This window comes from Sinocyclocheilus grahami, unplaced genomic scaffold, assembly GCF_001515645.1.
Source record: "Sinocyclocheilus grahami isolate Dianchi unplaced genomic scaffold, SAMN03320097.WGS_v1.1 scaffold741.1, whole genome shotgun sequence".
NCBI lineage: Eukaryota > Metazoa > Chordata > Actinopteri > Cypriniformes > Cyprinidae > Sinocyclocheilus > Sinocyclocheilus grahami.
In genome coordinates this window covers 18632-32335 of record NW_015505920.1, presented here as the reverse complement: position 1 = coordinate 32335, position 13704 = coordinate 18632, and the positions used below count along the sequence as shown (strand labels likewise).

The 13704-nt window shown below is 37.7% G+C and overlaps 3 protein-coding genes across 3 annotated transcripts in view; all 3 read right to left on the bottom strand.

Annotated features, from left to right (window-relative positions):
* Positions 1-970: 970 nt before the first annotated feature.
* Positions 971-6591, bottom strand: LOC107560753 (GTPase HRas-like). The gene is made up of 5 exons (XM_016245011.1): positions 6284-6591; positions 5583-5694; positions 4925-5103; positions 4197-4356; positions 971-2334 (listed from the first exon to the last, which is right to left on the bottom strand). Exons 2-5 carry the CDS (start codon positions 5691-5693, stop codon positions 2221-2223), a joined length of 564 nt encoding a protein of 187 aa, XP_016100497.1. The 5' UTR covers position 5694; positions 6284-6591; the 3' UTR covers positions 971-2220.
* Positions 6592-8952: 2361 nt separating this feature from the next.
* Positions 8953-10456, bottom strand: LOC107560752 (vesicular glutamate transporter 1-like). Its single transcript, XM_016245010.1, has 3 exons — positions 10393-10456; positions 10225-10294; positions 8953-10086 (listed from the first exon to the last, which is right to left on the bottom strand). Exons 1-3 carry the CDS (start codon positions 10432-10434, stop codon positions 9803-9805), a joined length of 396 nt encoding a protein of 131 aa, XP_016100496.1. The 5' UTR covers positions 10435-10456; the 3' UTR covers positions 8953-9802.
* A 465-nt stretch (positions 10457-10921) lies between these two features.
* Positions 10922-13704, bottom strand: part of LOC107560741 (vesicular glutamate transporter 1-like) — an 11377-nt gene continuing 8594 nt past the window's right edge. Inside the window, exons 10-13 of the mRNA XM_016244998.1 lie at positions 13117-13227; positions 12104-12231; positions 11923-11992; positions 10922-11784 (exon numbers count right to left, since the gene is read on the bottom strand). Of these exons, the coding sequence (XP_016100484.1) occupies positions 11501-11784; positions 11923-11992; positions 12104-12231; positions 13117-13227 (593 nt within the window). The 3' untranslated portion in view covers positions 10922-11500. The remainder of the gene's footprint in view (positions 11785-11922; positions 11993-12103; positions 12232-13116; positions 13228-13704) is intronic.

Below are 13704 nucleotides of genomic sequence, written 5' to 3'. Positions count from 1 at the left end.
ATGGCAGCCCAAATAATCATTGACTGTGGAAACTTCACACTGGACTTCAAGCAACATGGTTTCTGTGCCTCTCCACTTTTCCTCCAGACTCTGGGACCTTGATTTCCAAATGAAATGCAAAATTTACTTTCATCTGAAAAGAGGACTTTGGACCACTGAGTAAGGTAAGACCACCCAGGTAAGACGCTTCTGACGTTGTCTCTGGTTCAGGAGTGGCTTGACATTTGTAGCCCATGTCTAGGATTCGTCTGTGCGTAGTGGCTCTTGATGCGCTGACGTCAGCCTCAGTCCATTCCTTGTGAAGCTCCCCCAAATTCTTGAATGGATTTTGCCTGACAATCCTCATAAGGCTGCGGTTATCCCTTTTGCTGGTGAACTTTTTCCAACCACACTTTTTCCTTCCACTCAACTTTCTATGAATATGCTTGGATACAGCACTCTGTGAACAACCAGCTTATTTAGCAATGAACTTTTGTGGCTTACCCTCCTTGTGAAGGGTGTCAATGACTGTCTTCTGGACATCTGTCAAGTCAGCAGTCTTCCCCATGATTGTGTAGCCTACTGACCCAGACTGAGAGACCATTTAAAGGCCCAGGAAACCTTTGCAGGTGTTATGAGGTAATTAGCTGATTAGGGTGTGACACCATGACTTTCCAATATTGAACTTTTTCACAATATTCAAATTTTCTGAGACACTGAATTTTGGGTTTTCATTATCTGTAAGCCATAATCATCAAAATTTCAAGAAATAAAGGCTTGAAATATTTCACTCTATGCGTAATGAATCTATATAATATATGGGTTTCACTTTCTGAAATGAGTGACAAAAAATATTGACCTTTTTCATGATATTCAAATTTTTTTAGATGTACCTTTACCTGTTGTAACACTTTATAAAGCAGATATAATGACTGAAAAGTTACCGTTTCAAATATAATTGGAGGTTTGAATATTGAGGAAATTACAGTCATCTGGCTAAAAGTCTCTTTATTCACAAAACATATAACTAGTTATCAATGTGGCAAAGGGAATGCATCACAAGTTTTGGTCACATGTTTAGCCTGAACCAAAACTATTACTGTCTCTCCAGTCAATCTAAAAAATAAAACAGAGAAACAGGAAAAAAAATGTATTGCCCTACCCAACCAAGCCTCATCACAGGTGGGAACAACTGGCATTTTACACAATTCATCATAATACATGATATGTTAATGTCCAATACAATGCTGGTATGTGTACTGAAATGGTTCAATATTAACTTTTACAAAAATGCAGGATTATACCTTAAAATACTGCTGGGAAAAATTAAAAAGCGAGCTTGATTTTTCTGAATTTTATAATTATAGAAGACCTACATTATGTGTAGGACAGTTCAGTTTTATTCCAAGCCATGAGAACAATAAAAAACCTAGGGAGAAATGGATTCTGGGATGGTGATGAATGCAAAGAAAAATAGTGAAAATAAAAGAAACCCCCTTTGATGGTGAAATTACATTTTTAGCAAGTACTGAAAACATTTTCTAAATAAATCCCACAATGCATGAGGTGGAAACACTTCTTAAGGAGTACAAAACATTATATTAGTGGTTTTGAATGCGGTGACCACTTGTTCTACTGTGCTTTCCCACAGGCCACAAAAACTTTAGGGGACTTTTGAGCTTCCTCATTCCCGACCACCGTTAACAGAACCAAGCGGATGTGCTGATTGGCTCACAAAGTTTTGAGGAGATGAGACATGATCAGGCTTACTTAAAAAGAGTTACCCATTACCGACTTAAAGTATATCCCTTCACCACCTCATTAATTTGTTATAAAGGTCAAAGTTCCTTGCTGCTGTGATTTTAAAGTACGACTGTAAAACTATGACACACATCAGGTCCTTTTAGCACAGAAGGGGAAGCAGCAGCATAAGGTTGATGAGTCCACTCGAGACCATTTTATCCAAGTTTGATAGTCACATCAAAAACTGTCTTTTCCAAATCAATTCCACAGTTGCTCGATTCTCATTGAGGTCTCATGCTCACATACATACAAACACATACAATAGCCAGTCAGGTTCCTATTCCTCAAAGGCTGGTGGCGAAAGAGAGAGTGATAAGAAAAGGAAATGGGGTGTGTATGTGTGTGTAATGCTACAGTAGTGTGTGTGTGTGTGTGTGTCTGTGACCTTGAGTGCATTGCTATCACGGGGGTGCAGTCCAAGGCTGTACGTGTGTATCGCTATAAAAGAGTGCAACGTCTCTGTGTGTGCTTTTTGCTCTTCTTATTGCTGCGGTTAGTCTCCTTGTATCTTCGGATCTCCCGCACGAGAGAGTAAAACGCCTCTTCAACTCCCTGCAGACAGAAAAAGACAAGATAGATTTAGAACAAATGGTGCTTTTTAGCAACATGCTGAAGAAAAATCACAAAAGTTTGTTTAAGTTTGGATTATGAAATTACAAACATGATACTTTTACTCTGATTAAAGTAAAAATAAACAAAGGCACACTTGTGCGGTCATCACCATCATTGTGTCTTCAGGTTTGCTGGCATGTTTCTGGTGGGCTGGGTTTTGGAGAGGGCATGTGTGACTGAAGTCTGGTACACTGTTTTATAATCTCAAAACTTATCAAACTGCTCTGTAATATTCAGCTTGATGTTTCTCAACCACTTGGTTTGATATTTCATCATCTAATGCAGCCACATTCATACATTGTTAGGAAACATTCACACAGCACACGTGCTGCCATTCTGTTGTTTGTTTGTTTTTTTCAAAATTTGCTTGATGAAAAAATCTTTGATTGTTGCACATGCATCTCACATCTTTTGCAGAGTCTGACACATGAACCCCGGGCTGGACTCCACTTCGTCTACGGTGAAAGTTGATGTATTCCCTCAGCGACCAGCACAGATAAGCTCTAGGCGTGACAAAGTGGATATCGTCCTCTTTTGAAAGACCAAACAAAGTAGTTTCGCTTTCACAACGAAGCACACAGCGTCTTCACGACATGGCTGCAGCGTCAACAATACTACAGTGAGACTAAAAGTTATGCCTTCTTTCTTTGCGTGAACATTTGGGCGGCGTTATGCAAATCTTCCCACATAGTGAGGTAGATATGTGGGGGGGTGTTAGAACAAGCCGTTTTAGGTAGGTGTGGCTGACTCTGAACTTTTATAAAGAATATCTCTTTGGATTTGAGACTTTAGTCTTTGCAACTTTACAGATCTTCTTTATGCACCAAGAGCTTGTAACACTCCAAAGAGAAAGGAAAAATTTTAATCGCATCATATGATCCCTTTAATTATTTCTATTGGTTGCCATGCCAAATCACGCACCTGCTTGCTTTTCTGTTTAAGTGTTTTTGTGAACGTATATGACACTCCAACAAATAATTGTAACATTTTACAATAAGGTTCCATTAGTTAATGTTAGTTAATGTATTAAAGTGTTAGTTAATTATTGTAAAGTGTTACCCAAATAATGTATTTTGAGTGCTCACTTGAAACTAAGCGCAAACCTTAAACCCCCCCCCCCCCCCCCGCTTCGGCCCCCCCCAGAAATATAAAAGCCACCCCAAGTCATGCGTCCTGGCGCCGGGCCTGAGTATAAGTGATTGTGTCTAAAAAAAAAAATTGTAGGAAACCGTTTGGGCACCTTTGCCAGAGACCCCCCCTCCCCCACCTGCTTCGGCCCCCCCAAGAAATATAAAAGCCACCCCAAGTCATGCATCCTGGCGCCGGGCCTGAGTATAAGTGATTGTGTCTAAAAAAAAAATTGTAGGAAACCGTTTGGGCACCTTTGCCAGAGACCTTGTGTTTTTTCACTCGACTGTCCTGTCTCTCGCATTTTCAAATGCAAAAACGTGTTCTGTGCGAATCACCCCTAAGATGGCTATTGTTCTGAATAATTTGATGGTATTCAGACCAACAGCATGACTTATGAGTGTGATATTGCTTTTATACACTAACTCAATATCAAGTTAAAGAATCCTGCATGGAATAGATGTAAAATGTCTTGTATAAACACGTTTTTTAACTTATTTTAACTTGAGCACTGTTTTTAGAATGGTGCGTCATGTGCAAGATGCTGCAAAAGACCCAAGACATGAGTGCAACGGTCAAACACCCCTGTTTAGCAGAAGTTCACACAGAAAAACAATAGAAAAGCAGAGCAGTGGAATGCAAAAATCTGTTTTGTGTAAATCAGTGCCACCCACCTGTCGCGTCTTGGCAGATGTTTCGACAAACGGGACCCCGTAACTTCTGGCGAGCTCTTGGGCTTGACGCATCTCTACAGTACGAGAGGCCAGGTCACATTTGTTCCCCACCAGCACCATCGGGACATTGTCACTGTCTTTGACACGGTTTATTTGCTCCCTGCACAGAAACAAAATGGTTGATTTTTTCACACAGACTGATTAGTGAATTTCTGCTAGGACTTTCTCTAATCACACACTGGTTTCCTTACTCATCAACTGCAAATCACTGAATTGACATCTCATTTTTAGCTCAAAATCAGTCTAGAAACTTTTCCATTTGATCACATTTGAAGTTTTCAGGAAGTGAAACGCTTTATTTGCGGTTAGTCGACACAGACCCAACACACCCATCTTGAGATCCACAAAACAAAAATATAATATAAGAGTATTTAAAAGATAGTCCACCCAAAAATGTTTCCATTCCAATTGACTTCTATTGTATTTTTTGTCCATACAATGGAAGTCAAAGGGACCGGAAACTGGTTACCAACATTCTTCAAAATCCTCAGAAAAATCCACAGAAGAAAAGTCATGTGGTTTTGGAATGACACAAGGGTGAGTAAATAATGTCAATCTTCATTTTTGGGGGGATTATCGCTTTAAGTCTGGAAGAATATTTTTGATGGTAACTGATGCTGAATATCCTTTACGTATATCAGTCTATTCTAATGTGTTTGGCTGTATACCTGTAAAGATGTACGTCCTCAAAGGACTTTGCGTTGTTGATGGCAAACACACACAGAAAGCCCTCTCCTGTCCTCATATACTGGTCTCTCATGGCACTGTACTCCTCCTGACCTGCGGTGTCCAGGATGTCCAGCAAACACGTCTCTCCATCAATCACAACCTGCTTTCTGTAAGAATCCTGCATGGAATAGACGTAAAAATCTGAGTTTTTACACATTAATATGATCAACAAAGAATTCACATGTTATACTCTGAATACATTATTTATTTTTGGAAAAACAATAACAACAACAAAAAAAGACTTAAAAATCTTAATGGGATAGTCCACCCAAAAACGAAAATTGTCATTATTTACTCCCCCTCATGTCATTTCAAACCTGCACGCATTTATTTCTTCTGGGGAGCATGAAAGAAGATATTTTGAAGAATGTTGATAGTCAAACAGTTTTGGGTCCCACTGACTTCCATAATTATTTTGAAATGAAAGTCAATGGTACACAAAACAGATTGACTGCCAGCATTCTTGAAAATATCTTGTTTTGTGTTCCACAGAAGAAAGAAATTCATAGATGTTTGAAACGAAATAAGGAGGAAGTAAATGATGATACAAATTTCATTTTGGGGTGGACTATCCCTTTAAAGAAGGTGAACTCGTACCTCAATAGTGGGGTCATACTCGTCTACAAAGTGATTCTGAATAAGCTGGATGGTCAGTGCACTTTTCCCAACGCCACCAGCCCCAACAACTACCAGCTTGTATTCTGTCATTCTGGATGAGAGAGGGTGAATGTGAAGAGGGTTAGAAACAGAAAACAGTAGTCTTAATGGATTTAATCAGAAGCTACTTGGGAAAAACATAACCTTTACAGATACAAGCTTCTTACTCTGCCTGATACTATTTTGCCAGCGTTAAAAGACTGAACTTAAAACAAGATAAGTTCACTTTCACTGTATGGAAAACAAATGCACTGAAAGAGAATGGTGACCGAGGCTGTCATTCTGCGTAACGTCTCCTTTTGTGTTCAACGGAAGAAAGAAAAGTCATATGGGCTTGGATCAACATGAGGGTGGGTAAATGATGACACAATTTTCGTTTTCTGGGCGAACTGTCCCTTTAATAACCGGAAAAGAACATACATATTACATAAGGTGGTTGACTGAGATTTTAAGTCGCTGCATTACGTCAACAAATAATATTTGAAGACATTTAAGACTAAGCTTTAAGATATTGTTTACTCCGTTCCTATCACATTTACTTAGCCGGCAAGAAACACACGGAAACAAGAGCTCCTTATAGCTTTATCTCAACTTATATCAACAGGTAAGAAGTTATTTATCGGCTTATTTGTGTATTTTACCTCGCGTGTGGTTGTTAAATCAGTTCGGCTCGCCCAAACGAAGCGCCTCGAGTTGAATTAGAATTGAATGAAGTCCAAGGATTAGCCCCTGAGCCACATTACGATCGACCAGACAACTAAACTCTCCCGAGAGTCGAAGACAGGCTGGAATTATTCGGGCTGATGAAAGTCCACCCGTAAAAAAACACAAAAAACCTTCTTGTTTTAAATATGTTTCTCTACTCTGTACAAATTTCACGATAACCCAAATAAATCCGCCCTTAGAGGCATTAGCAGCTCCTCTCGGCTAGACTCTCCCAGATTCATTGAGGGCGAGGAGGGGGTGGGATCACTGGAGGAGATGACCAATGAGATTTAGCCGGCCCGTCGGATTTTTGAATTCTATTGGGCGAGGAATAAACGGAAGTAAGAATTGACCAATGGTAGTGCAATGCCTCTTTCCAATTTCTTTCTCATGTCCCGCCCCGTGAATATGGACCAATGGGATTCGTTTTACATATTAAAAGGCCAAAGATGCACGCCATCAAAGGTCTCCGTTCATACAGTAATCGCTGTACGTTTCACCTAGCCCTTAAAAGAACATAAAATATACCTCAGAAAATACATTTAGTGCTAGTTTCTTAAACCTAATTGCATTTACAAATAATGCATTTTGCAAATAATAATTTTATTAATGCAGTCTGCAGAGGGCTTACAATGATTGAGGAATTCACCATGAAAGGGGAAACTGTAGTCAATTGCAAAAGTCTAATAAATAATCTAAGAAATAATAATACAAATGATCCCAATAAAAAAAAAATTGTGTTGAGTATTTAAACAAATTGTGTAATGCTTTTGCCTTTTCCTTCTAATTATTATACATTCTTATTTTATTTTGTTTAGCATGTGTAAATATGTATGTCTATAATTTAATGTTAAAAGTGCTTTGGCAATGTAAAGCCTTTTACCAAATCTACTTGAAGCTAAATCTGGTCAAATAAAACGCTATTATTTGAGTTTATTTTAATTTATTCATTTTGACCACTAGCTGTCACTGACAACAACACAACAAAAAACTCTCTGGTGCAAAGATGCTTTCTCTCTCTCTGAATGACAGATGGATAGAGGGATTATCTTGGTGATTTTAGGCAAAGATTCGAGGACAGCAGATGCCCTCTGTGGGTGGAGAGGAGCATTATGGAGGGCAGAATGGAGAGATGAATAAAGGTGTAAGCAGAAAAAAACTGACGCACGTGGGCAAGTAATCAGAGTGATGCTGGAAAAAAATGGAATTTGGCTTGTATTGTAATGCAGATTCATACAAACACATCGCCTACCACACGTCTGCTGTCTCGAACAGTTTCTTGTGCCTGTTTGATCGGTTATTATTGCAAAGAATGAATGCTACACACTTAATACATTTAATTAGTTTTATTGTACACAGGGAATTTTTTCACATATACAATTTGTACACTTTTTTTATTGTTATTATATTATTATATACTATTTTTTTCTCCAAAGGGAAACATTTTTAGTTGTTTTGTTTATATTGTGCTGACAAGTCAAGTTACATTTAGGAAAACAAAAGAAAGAAACAAATTAAATGTTCAGGTAAGAAGTGCAAAAAAATACAAACACATGAAGCAGAATAACATCAAATTATGGGGCAGAATCAGACTGATTGGTTCCCTAAACTCATACTGCACTCTGATTGAGTGGCCTCTAAATGGATGTACACGATGAGGAGAAATCTGCGAATGCTGAGACTACAACCCACCAACTTCCCACACTGATCTAGAATCTCAGAATTTCGGCACTTACTCCTTGTAATTCACCTGGCATTTTGTTTATTTCTGTGTTTGTGTGGGTCCATATATTTGGACTTTTGGCATTCCTGTTGCTCAAACAGCAGAGTGTGGCATCAGCAATGCCAAAATCATGGGTTCAGTTCCCATCTACCTTTTGGATAAATGTAAATGTACTGTGTAAATGAAGTTCCTTAACGTAAGTTAGGGAGGAGCGAGCCCATCTAATCTTTCAATCAACAGCCAGAGTATATAAGCAGCTGCTTACCTCTCTCCAGTCTCAGCTGTTCCAGCATCCCTCCACCTCCCCAATCTCCACCTTCATTTTAGGTACCTTGCCCTTTGTAATCATCCTATATCAAGTCCCTGGGGGTATATCAGAGCTCGAGTTGAAGCTGCTTCATCAAGCCCCTCATCAGTGGACAGCAAGCCAAATAAGTTTACACACAATTTCCTTAAGATTATATGGGCAAACAAACTTGTTAAATGACTATAAATTTGCATGGCAGTAATATCAGTAAACCTTTAATGTGCATAAAACAGATTCATCCACAGATTGATTGAATATGTGTGCATGTACTGTGTGTAAGCTTGTGAAAATGTGTATATGTGAGTAATATAGTACATCAAAGGATGAAAACACTTGTGCACTCACCCAATGATGAAGATCTGGGTTGTTTAAACTCGCACACACATTCAGTCATGTTGAAAGGACTAGTTTAGCCCAAAATGAATTAAACCTCATTTCTACAATATATGTAAAATATTTAACACACACACACACACACACATATAAACAAACTTATAAACCACATAAAGAGTAAATAATGACAGAATTGTCTTTTTCAGTGACTGTCCCTTTAAGGATATTGGATATTAATGTGCATAAAACAGATTCATCCACAGATTGATTGAATATGTGTGCATGTACTGTGTGTAAGCTTGTGAAAATGTGTATATGTGAGTAATATAGTACATCAAACGATGAAAACACTTGTGCACTCACCCAATGATGAAGATCTGGGTTGTTTAAACTCGCACACACATACGGTCATGTTGAAAGGACTAGTTTAGCCCAAAATGAATTAAACCTAATTTCTACAATATATGTAAAATATTTAACACACACACACACACACATATAAACAAACTTATAAACCACATAAAGAGTAAATAATGACAGAATTGTCTTTTTCAGTGACTGTCCCTTTAAGGATATTGGATATATGGATATAAGTGCACAAACTTATGATCAAATAAATGTCTACACATCCACAGATTTGCTTGAACCCTTTTAAACCATTTAAAGCACTGGATAAAACAAAAGAAACTGAGCACAGTACGGAAATTTACACACACACTCACCATGAGCACACACACAAAAGCTCAGATACTGTATACTCGTACACCACAACCATAAACATGTCTAACATCACTGTCATTTTAATTGCATTACAGTGATTTTGGCAGGAAGCCTATAATACTGAACATATAATTCACAGAGCACCACTGTATTCTCAATCTGACACAAATGACTCACATCTACACACACATACACTTCAGTGTGTATGTTTATAGAACAATCATCACATAATCTGATCATCAGTTTGGAAACTCATTTGCTTATTCACACACTCACACATTCACTCACTCACTGTGTCTATTTATTTACTCTGTATTGATCTTTATTCCTCTTTATAACTCTTAGATATCGACTCTAAGTGGTTTCTTCCCACTATGTGAGCTCTCTCTCTCCCTCTCCGCTATATAAATAACTATTTGTCCCGACTGGTTGAACATATTCTTCTGTTTTATCCCAATCTGATACCCATCCTGCCCCAGAACCTCCTCCATTCGGACCACCAGAATGGGGATTATTTATAGCTCCATACTGTCCACCAGTCCTGTACAGCTCTTCCGTTTCATTGGCTAGTTCGTCCTCTCCCAGAATGCCACACTTCTCCTCACTGGTATTCTCAGCATCCGCCCATGGCTGCTTCTCACCTGATGCAAAGATCCCTGAGAACATATTCAAATCCAGCATTTCAGGAGAGAAATGACAAAAATTATTTAGAATATTCATTATTTGTGAAATAAAAAGAGATTTCAACATGTTTGCATGTTGAAATTATGACTAGCTGTCTGAACACAACATACCATAAAAGATCACACCCCCATAATGCACCAGTGCTGCAATGAGGAAGACATACTGCCACTCTTCACGTGTCTACAGGCAAAAATAAATAAATCAAGCCAATTATCAACAATATAAACTATAGAAATCAATTATTTGACATGTGAAGGTTGTGTGGTATTAGTATGTACCTTATGTTTGGTCATGGCTCCAACTATGAGAGGACACACCATTCCTGACAAAGTTCCCACTCCATTGGAGGTAATCATCCTATATCAAGTCCCTGGGGGTATATCAGAGCTCGAGTTGAAGCTGCTTCATCAAGCCCCTCATCAGTGGACAGCAAGCCAAATAAGTTTACACACAATTTCCTTAAGATTATATGGGCAAACAAACTTGTTAAATGACTATAAATTTGCATGGCAGTAATATCAGTAAACCTTTAATGTGCATAAAACAGATTCATCCACAGATTGATTGAATATGTGTGCATGTACTGTGTGTAAGCTTGTGAAAATGTGTATATGTGAGTAATATAGTACATCAAACGATGAAAACACTTGTGCACTCACCCAATGATGAAGATCTGGGTTGTTTAAACTCGCACACACATACGGTCATGTTGAAAGGACTAGTTTAGCCCAAAATGAATTAAACCTAATTTCTACAATATATGTAAAATATTTAACACACACACACACACACATATAAACAAACTTATAAACCACATAAAGAGTAAATAATGACAGAATTGTCTTTTTCAGTGACTGTCCCTTTAAGGATATTGGATATATGGATATAAGTGCACAAACTTATGATCAAATAAATGTCTACACATCCACAGATTTGCTTGAACCCTTTTAAACCATTTAAAGCACTGGATAAAACAAAAGAAACTGAGCACAGTACGGAAATTTACACAAACACTCACCATGAGCACACACAAAAGCTCAGATACTGTATACTCGTACACCACAACCATAAACATGTCTAACATCACTGTCATTTTAATTGCATTACAGTGATTTTGGCAGGAAGCCTATAATACTGAACATATAATTCACAGAGCACCACTGTATTCTCAATCTGACACAAATGACTCACATCTACACACACATACACTTCAGTGTGTATGTTTATAGAACAATCATCACATAATCTGATCATCAGTTTGGAAACTCATTTGCTTATTCACACACTCACACATTCACTCACTCACTGTGTCTATTTATTTACTCTGTATTGATCTTTATTCCTCTTTATAACTCTTAGATATCGACTCTAAGTGGTTTCTTCCCACTATGTGAGCTCTCTCTCTCCCTCTCCGCTATATAAATAACTATTTGTCCCGACTGGTTGAACATATTCTTCTGTTTTATCCCAATCTGATACCCATCCTGCCCCAGAACCTCCTCCATTCGGACCACCAGAATGGGGATTATTTATAGCTCCATACTGTCCACCAGTCCTGTACAGCTCTTCCGTTTCATTGGCTAGTTCGTCCTCTCCCAGAATGCCACACTTCTCCTCACTGGTATTCTCAGCATCCGCCCATGGCTGCTTCTCACCTGATGCAAAGATCCCTGAGAACATATTCAAATCCAGCATTTCAGGAGAGAAATGACAAAAATTATTTAGAATATTCATTATTTGTGAAATAAAAAGAGATTTCAACATGTTTGCATGTTGAAATTATGACTAGCTGTCTGAACACAACATACCATAAAAGATCACACCCCCATAATGCACCAGTGCTGCAATGAGGAAGACATATTGCCACTCTTCACGTGTCTACAGGCAAAAATAAATGAATGAGTAAATAAATAAAACCAATTAACAACAACAATAAACAACAGAAATCAATTATTTGACATGTGAAATTTGTGTGATATTAGTATGTACCTTATGTTTGGTCATGGCTCCAACTATGAGAGGACACACCATTCCTGACAAAGTTCCCACTCCATTGGAGATTCCCATCAGGATACTGGCATAACGTGGCGCAATGTCAAGATGATTCACATTAAACCCTGAAAGGGAAAGAATGTAAGAGGAATGTATTTGCAATACATGCATCTTAACAAGTATCTAAAACTGCAAATTTACATCTTACAATTGCAACTTTATTTCTCATAATTGCGAACTTATATCTCACGATGAGATTTTATTTCTTTTAAAGTAATTTTAAATTTTGTATTTGTGACTTTATGTCTAACAATGTTACTTCATATCTCATAATGTCACTTTTATATTTGATTATAATCATTATCCTATTTATCTTTTTTAATAAAAAGGCATAAATAGGCTTCCATAGAATATATAGTATCTGAGTAACTAGGGATAATACTTGTCCTCAATGGATGCAGCAGAGTGATAAACAGTACTGTTGAAAAGTTTGGGGTCATTAAGATTTTTTTTTTTTTTTAAAGAAATTAATACTTTTCTTTTGCAAGGATGCATTAAATTGATCAAGAATGACAGTAAAGGCAATTATAATGTTACAAAAGATTTCAGTTTAAAATAAATGCTGTTCTTTTGAACTTTCTATTCATCAAAGAATGCTGGGAAAAAAGTATTACGGCTTCCACAAAAATATTAAGCAGCACAACTGTTTTCAACATTGATAATAAGAAGAAATGTTTCCTGAGCAGCAAAACAGCATATTAGAATGATTTCTGAAGGATCATGTGACACCGAAGACTGGAGTAATGATGCTGAAAATTCACTTGAAAACAGTATTTTAAATTGTAATAATATTTCACGAGATTTTTGATCACATAAATGCAGCCTTGGAGAGCATAAGACACTAAAAACATGAAAAAATCCTACTGACCCCAAACATTTGAATGGTAGTGTACACAAAAGCTAAATTATTTCTTTAGTGTGTTTTGTCTTTATTCTTTTCTTTTACTAACCTGAAATTGCAAATCCACTGAAGCCAACAGCCAGTACAAGGAAAGAAATGGCTATTCCTTTGGTATGTGAGAAACCAACAACCAAGAGTAGAGTGGCTTCCATTCCAAACCCTAAAACACACACAGACACACACAACAGTACAGTCTCTTGGATAAAACATACAAGGTTTACTGTGGGTCATGGTGTACCGGTGTCTGATTATACCAATGCCACCCATTTCCTGCATGCTCTGATGCATCTGTCTCTGTGTTGTGCGTGTTTGTATGTTGTGTGTGCAGATGATTGTGAGAGAGTGAGTGTGTCATGCATTGATGCATCAGTGGTTAATGCCCCAGCTGCCATTGCAGGAGCAGACAGAGCAAAAATAGTGTAATTTGACTCGCATCTCACACACATATGTGGTTTCTGACTCTGCACACCCTCTGTTAATTAAAACACTTTGTGCACTGGATTTTACATTTATGACCTTTATTAAAGGGGAAGTTTACCAAAAAAATTATTATTGTGTCAAATTATGGGTATTTATTCAGGCTCATATCATTCTGTTGATCCTATATTAGTGCTAAAAGTAAAAAAAAAAATATATA